The sequence below is a fragment of the Centroberyx gerrardi genome, chromosome 4, assembly GCF_048128805.1.
Source record: "Centroberyx gerrardi isolate f3 chromosome 4, fCenGer3.hap1.cur.20231027, whole genome shotgun sequence".
Taxonomy (NCBI): domain Eukaryota; kingdom Metazoa; phylum Chordata; class Actinopteri; order Beryciformes; family Berycidae; genus Centroberyx; species Centroberyx gerrardi.
The window spans coordinates 19,423,351-19,431,214 of NC_136000.1; the positions used below are offsets into that span (position 1 = coordinate 19,423,351).

The following is a 7,864-nucleotide window of genomic DNA, read 5'->3' on the forward strand; positions in this document are numbered from 1 at the left end:
AAACCTTAGCTCTGGACTTGCTCAACATTGTGTTCACAGTACGTGAGCGAAGGTTTGAGTCACACAGGTTTTGAACAGCCATTTTCTAGATGTCTTAGATAAGAAGTTAAACGTGGCTTGGCAGACAGTTCTCTAGAGAAACTGTAGTATAATGACCATCCAGGCCATAAATCCCACAAGTGACTCTCTCAAAGAGGATGCTCTGTTTTATTTGCTAAGATGTATGAATCAAACATTGAAGTGTTAAAGTATGAGCATGAGGTACATCAATTCAAAAGAATTAAAAAAAGATGTTTTCTTTGAGCTCTTCAAAATTGCAGTTGTTATCCCAGACACTAAAGCTTCTTGTGAATGTTTTCTGCTCTAAAACTGGTGAAGACTCATCCAAGGTCTACCATTGTAGATGAACGATTGAGCAACTTGGGTGTATTCTTTGTATTCTGCTACATCAACACACAGCCATCTTGGTAGGAAAATAACAGGTGATAATAAATTAACAAGTGATTATAATCAAATGACAGCCACAACCAAAGAACTGTGTATATGGTAAAGCACCATATTGGTAGGAAATGCATGTGACATCATGGGAATACTATGGATAGAGTGTAGAAGGGCAAAGGCCTCGAATATGGATGAATTTGTGAATTACTTTGTGAAAAACTGCAGAATATAACGATTCGATGTACGAACGACGTACTGTATATACACACACACACACACACACACACGCACACACACACACACACACACTTGTTGACTGTAACTACTGGCTGTATCTAGCCGCACCTTGTCGTTTGTAAACTCCTCCAGCAGGCACCGATTACTCCACTAGCTCGGTCGATGGTAGAAAGCAAAACACGTCCAGTTTGCCACTTCCTAGTCTTCAGTCGGTTCTTCGTCGTGGTCGCTGTCAGGCTGCTCCAAAGCCAAAGGAGTGTCGCAACCAATCCGTCCGTCATGAAGCCCCCTGCACACCAAACTCAGGTCTTCCTGACACTATCTATATTGTTTCTGTGTGTTGCTGCAGACCTGCATGGTAAGTAGGAAAAATGTACCTCAGTACAGTCACACCGACAATTACATAGTTTTACGTGTACCGATTTTAGATTTAGCAAATCATGTCAATATCCTGATATTAGCATACTTATGGTTTTGTGTCTGGTATAAATGCATCTGTTGTTAATCAGTCGTTGATTTTAAGTAGTTCACGCCTGATAGCTCACCCACTCACATTTTATTACGCTTTACCCCATATGACCTTTTACCTACATATTGGTAAAAGAGGCTAGATGCCTTTACCACTGAATAGATGGGGTGTCACTCTGTCTTAAAAAGCCAAACCCCAAAATAGTTTTATTAGTATGGGTTTCATTGGAGAGTTTTAGTGTCCCATGGGTTAAATGTTGTTTCAGAACACTGGCATACCCATGTGAAAATAGGCTTGACTTGTAACACAATATGTACAGTTATGGTTTACAGCCCTAGTAGGCTACAACACTAAACCATGATGGAACTGATTAGTATTTGAATAACTGCATGTAAATGAAAATAAGCAAACATTTCAAAAAGGCAAATAATTTGTGTCACACTGACTCTATTGTGTTGATAAAATGTAAAAATACAGCTGCTAAAGTCTTGTTGAGAGTCGCTTCCTGTTCTTCTAGTTGCACCATGACTCTGACTCAATCCTAACGTCCCAACAGGGCCTGTAGTCCGTACAAAGCTGGGGCTTCTGAAAGGGAAGCATGTGAGTGTAAAGGGGAAGGAGACACAGGTCCATGCCTACCTGGGTGTGCCGTTTGCCAAGCCACCTGTCGGCCCTCTGAGACTGGCCCCAACCCAGCCTGCAGAGGGATGGGAAGGAGTGAGGGATGCCACCCAGCAGCCACCCATGTAAGACACAGAGGAGCAGAGACAAAGACACATGCATTTCAACAGAGATGATAATGATGGCAAAAAAAAAAAAAACTTATTCAATGACTCATGGATACAATGAATATTTTTCAGGTGTGTCCAAGACCCAAAGTTTCTCGATGAAATTGAAAGAAATTTATCGAAGCAAGTTGAGCTCCCAGACAAATCTGAAGATTGCCTTTATCTCAACATTTACACACCTGTCAAACCCTCTGAGAATCGAAAACTGCCTGTAAGTCTTTGAGCAGACAAATTAGATCAAGCAATACCAAGGCTCTTTTATTTGGGTTAGTTAATTTGGATCAGTCTGTTCATTTGTCAAGCAAACATTGTAGAAACATAGACAACCAGTCAAACGTTTGGACACACATGACTGAATGTACTATGTTTTGTTTTTTTTATCTTGAAGCCATGTTGATCTAAAGGTTTATGCTTAAATGCTTGAAATTTGTTTCTTAGACAAATATAAATAGTGAAGTTGATGCCTACATATGAATTTCTTTCCAAAGCCTTTGCCCTTCCATCAAGGCAAAGGGCAGCTACTTTAAATAATCTAAAATATAAGATAGTTTTGATTTGTTTAACACTTTTTTTGGTCATTGCATAATTCCATTTGTGTTATTTCATAGTTTTGATGTCTTTACTATTATTCTAAAATGTGGAAAATAGTAAAAGTAAAGAAAAATGTGGTGTGTCCAAACTTTTGACTGGTAGTGTAGATAGGTGGATAGATAGATGATTTTATAGATGGATATATCTATGGTTAGATACATATTGTCTTAGAGAGATTTAATGCTGCATGTATGCAAAGTCCCAATAATGTGATATGTCATTGATTTTGCCAACAAGGTGATGGTCTGGATCCATGGAGGAGGACTGACCATCGGCTCTGCATCCTCATATGATGGTTCTGCTCTGGCTGCTTACCAGGACGTGGTTGTGGTTCTGATCCAGTATCGCCTTGGAATCCTGGGGTTCTTTAGGTAAGACTGTCCCGTCCCGCACCGGACCGACTGTGTGTCTAACTGGGTACTTTAATCGTCTCCAACCCCATGTGTTCTACACAGCACAGGAGACAAGAACATGCCGGGGAACTTTGGCCTGCTGGACCAGGTGGAAGCCCTGCGGTGGGTCCAGGAGCACATTCACAACTTTGGAGGAGACCCAGGTTCAGTCACCATATTTGGGGAGTCTGCTGGTGGAGTGAGCGTATCCCTATTGGTGAGGACACACACACACACACACACCATGGTGTATTGCTTTATGGGATTATTATGAGACTAAATGCTGCAATCCACCACAGTGGCCAACAGCGGTTTAGCACATGTTTTCTGCCTGCAGCTAGCAAATTCTAGGCAGGTGGTGCAGAACTACAAACTGTAGCAACTGTATTTTAAGAAGTGTCTTAGCAGGATCCCATTGCAGTGAGAGAGAAGGAACATAAGGTTCTGTACCCTAGTCTACATCAGAATCAGCAAGCTTTCTTATCATGTCTGTCCTCACATTCCCATGACTGGCAGGATTTGCCACTCTGTAGTTACTCTGCTATGCCCTAGTCATAATGTCACCTGACTGGAGACCTTGAGTAAGTTTAGACTTCTTAACAACACACAGAGACCATAGAAAAATTTTGTTATTTTATGATGGCTACTTTCCATGATTGTTGTTGTTTTTGTCCTTATTCTGTCTTGTTTTGGTTATTTGTGGGTTGGTGTGTGTTTCTTAGCTGTGGTATGATATTTAAATCTCTTTACACAATTGACATGATTGATAAAGTATATCTCAACTCCTCATCTTGTCAACACATTAAATTCCAAGCAAACTGTCTTTTATGAGCACAACATCACCAGCAACAGCACCAACATCTTGACATTCTTGTTTCCCATGTCATGAGCAGCTTCTCTCTCCATTGTCTGCTGGCTTGTTTCATGGTGCGATAGCTGAGAGTGGCTCTGCAGCAATGGACATGATCATGAACCCCAACCCTTTGCCTGTAGCCCAGGTGAGTTAAGGAATTAGAATAGATACACAAATTACATATTTTTAAAATGCCCCTAAAAAATGCACATGATGATACACGTAATAAGTAGCTTCCTTTTTTTGTATTCTAGATAATAGCAAACCTCTCAGGCTGTGACAGTTCCACTACAGAGAAGATTGCCGAATGTGTGATGAAGTTGTCGGTTGACGACATTGTGAAGATTCACAAAGAGGTGAAATTTACAGAATCTTGGTTATAAAACTGACCATAGCAACATTTTATTGTGTCGTAGACATAAACAAGTTGCTCAGGGTGTTGCCATGATCTAAACTGAGAATTTTTGCAAATAGCACTCCTTGGATGACTTGTACTTGAGAAGGTGGCTTGCCTCAGCTCAGGCATATTTCAATTGACAGATTTTCATACTGAGAAAACTTAAACAGGATTTTTTCCAAGTGTCAGTCAGTTCCAACAATCACAATTTCAGTAATTATTAGTTTTGCTTCATGCCTACATGTCTCTGTTTTTCCATATTATCTGGTGCCAGCGTTGGAACATTTATTCAGTTGTTTGTCTTGTCCTCTATAGAATCAAATGATACAGCTTGGAGTGACTGTTGACGGGAAGTTCCTGCTCAGGTCTGCAAAGGAGCTTTTCCAGAATCATGAGATGCATAATGTGCCTCTCATGATTGGTTGCAATAGTGACGAAGCAGGATGGCTTTTTCCAAATGTGAGTTTAGATAGAATTTTTCAAACATCCAATTTGGAAGTAAAAAACATGCAGTGTAATGCAAAAATGATGGTTCTGCATATGGTGAGGCAATGAAATATGTGACTGTTTTCCTGTGCTATTTGTTGTTGCTGTTGTCTAATTTCTGCCCCTCATGACTGGATTTACTCCACTATCCCTGATTATGTATTACTGGTGCATTTGCTTATTATTAATTTATTATCAGTCATTCAAAGTGAGAGGTTAACAATATGCATGAAAACATGACTTCTGAAATAAGGAAATCATAAGACGGTCCAGTTATTATCTAATGTACTTTGTGTTTTGTTCCTTTAGATGTTAGCTCGTCCAGGGTGGGTGGATGGAATGGACCGGGAAGAAGCCACACCCATTATAACCATGTTCACATACCATAATGTAAGTGAGGATTAGTGAGATTTCAAAATATTAAGAAATCAAAACAATGACTATGTTACATATTATTTTCATGGTACCAAAAAGAGATGGCAAAGGAGTGTGCAGTTCTTGCTAACATAAATTACCATAACACTTGCATTATGAATTAATGTTATGTAATGCAATTATCATTAGCTAAAATTAATAATTCAAAATATCATTATCTTATTATCTTAGTATTACCATGATTTGAAACGCAATGTGACGCAATTTTGTTTCCACCCGGTTGGAGAAAACATAATTCTGACAGTAGTTTATCAGATGTTTTGACTGTTTTTTACATCAATTCCATACTGAATGTTATCTGTATGATCTAGCCTAAAGACCAATGGAAAATTGAGCTGGTGGCTGATGAATACATTGGGACCTCAGGCGATCGTGAGAAAATTAGAGATGGGTTCACTGAGATTATTGGAGATGTGCTCTTTACCATTACTTCCCTTGAGACTGCAAACTTCCACAGAGGTGAGACCTTACTTGTTGGCAGTGATCAACACATAGCCTTGATGTTTTCACTCTTCTTGATGGGAATTTAATTTAACTTTCAGAAACAAATAAGCCTAAGTGTAGTCAATGTGTTAATGCATAAAGGTCCAATCCCTAATCTGAATGCAAACAGGAGTTTCCACATCACAGAAAAACAAAAGATGGGAATGTAGATTTTTTTGCGCCATGTGGCCAGGGGCAGAAAGTGGCAAATTCAGGTCACTCACTCATTCACTCACTCACTCACTCACTCACTCACTCACTCAGGGCTGGTTTGCACAGAGCCTGCGCTTCATCAGATGGCCTCTAGAGGGCGCGCCGTGGGTCTGCACAGGATCTGTGCTTGTTTCATTCTCAAATTGATTGGCACAGCTTTTGCTGCATGAAATGACAATAGGTATGCATTATTTATAAACACTGGTTTGGTCTATAAACAAAGTAAAATGAATCTACATTTTACCTACCCTCCAAGAATACTACACACAGTATATGACTAAATACTGATAGTAGATAATGATATACACCAAAAAATTGAAAATACTGAAACTTGGAACCAAAGTTGAAAGGTTGTTCTATAAATCATCACATTTTTATATTTGTCAGTGTTCAACTGAGGAATATGGTGACGATCAGACATTTGCAAGTTCAAGTTATTCTGAATCTGATACTGACATATCATAGACGTAGACCATGTAGTACGTACAATTAGTATAATTTATAATTATGTAATGACCATATACTATTACCATTTTAGTAAATGTTTTAGATGTCATGTATAATTGCTGAGTTCCAACATCACATAACCTGAATTTAGCCAGCCTGTTGTGTCCTTTCAACAATAACAGTCAAGGCTGGTGTTTATCATTATTACCATGCATTTAAAACATTATTACACTGAAACACACACACACACACACACACACACACACACACACACACACACACACACAGTGGGTGAGTCAGGACTGCTGAGGATTACACTAATGAATGACGTTTATCCCACAAACAGATGCAGGAGTTCCTGTGTACTTCTATCTGTTCCAGGAAAGTCCCAGCGTACTCAAGAACAAGAGACCAAGCTTTGTTGGGTCTGACCATGGAGATGAGGTGTTTTTTGTTTTGGGATTCTGTTTCACCACAGATCAACTGAAACTAAGTGGTAAAATGATACTTTAAGATAATGTAATTCAGAGTGATGTTCAGTCTATCAGAAGACATTGTGTTTAACATCTTTGGGTACCAACACTTTAATCCCTTCTCTCCCAGGATCATGCACGGAGGAAGACGAACAGCTCAGCAGAACCATGATGGCATATTGGGGCAACTTTGCTCATACAAGGTAGGAGTCTACTCAGGTGAGCAGAAGATCTGGGTTTCTCCAGTGTGATATTGCTTTACTCTCCAGGCCACATATTTCTTGGTAACTAACCCATTTCCTAAGCAAACAAAACATAATAGAACCAATAAATGATAGCTGTGTTGTGTGCCCTCTGTGTATATTTCATAGCCTCACAGACACTTCACAGCTTAATAAATCACTGGCTAGTAGTAAGGCTTGGCAAAGTAATCAAAGAACTCAACCAGCTCACATAATGAATACAAACAGTACTCAGTCTGTTACGCACAAATTCTTAGCTCCACAGTCCTAATGACTTATCAGGAATGCCATTATGTGACAGTGCTTACAAAAAACAACCAACTAATAATATGAAACAAAATGGCTTTTTTCTGTTCTGCATATTGTCACTTCTCATATTTTGTCCAGATTTAGAGATGAAGTAGGTAAATTAATGATAAGAAAGTATTTTTCTTTACACGTTATTCAAATGTTTTAATTACCATTCTAAAAAAACCAAATGAACAAATAGAAACTGGTGGCATCTCCTTTCCAATCTGCTATGGTGTGTGTGTGTGTGTGTGTGTGTGTGTGTGTGTGTGTAGGTCTCCTAATGGGGACGGCCTGGTCCATTGGCCACAGTATGGAGCAGAAGGAGACTACCTGGCCATTGGGATGGAGCAGGTACCTGGTCAGCACCTAAAGAAGGACCGCTTCAACTTCTTCACTCAAACCCTCCCAGAGAAGACCAGACAACACCAAGAGAAGATGGAGCTGTAGGTTACTGCTGTTCTCTATTTTACCTCTCTACTGTTAACCTACATTATTAAAAACAGCAAGTGTAAGACTGAATGGTTACATTGAATTTCACCAATGGATTAACTACATCATTATTCATTTTGGTTGAGTGGTCATCATTTGGTGTTTGAATTGCGAAATTGATGTTCTGTTTTTTCATC

The 7,864-nt window shown here is 39.4% G+C and overlaps 1 protein-coding gene across 1 annotated transcript; it reads left to right on the plus strand.

Moving 5' to 3' along the window:
• Positions 1–849: 849 nt before the first annotated feature.
• Positions 850–7,685, plus strand: LOC139923223 (fatty acyl-CoA hydrolase precursor, medium chain-like). The gene is made up of 10 exons (XM_078283059.1): positions 850–1,036; positions 1,704–1,893; positions 2,008–2,146; positions 2,764–2,897; positions 2,982–3,135; positions 3,812–3,916; positions 4,026–4,144; positions 4,504–4,627; positions 4,964–5,044; positions 7,548–7,685. The coding sequence occupies exons 1-10, from the start codon at positions 958–960 to the stop codon at positions 7,683–7,685; spliced, it is 1,263 nt and encodes a 420-aa protein (XP_078139185.1). The 5' UTR covers positions 850–957.
• Positions 7,686–7,864: the final 179 nt, after the last annotated feature.

Excerpts from the sequence above, each read along its gene's own strand:
- LOC139923223 (XM_078283059.1), top strand. The coding sequence starts at position 958 with ATGAAGCCCCCTGCACACCAAACTCAGGTCTTCCTGACACTATCTATA. Across the intron at positions 2,147-2,763 it reads CTGAGAATCGAAAACTGCCT|GTGATGGTCTGGATCCATGG; the intron begins GTAAGTCTTTGA and ends TTTGCCAACAAG. Across the intron at positions 3,917-4,025 it reads ACCCTTTGCCTGTAGCCCAG|ATAATAGCAAACCTCTCAGG; the intron begins GTGAGTTAAGGA and ends TTTGTATTCTAG.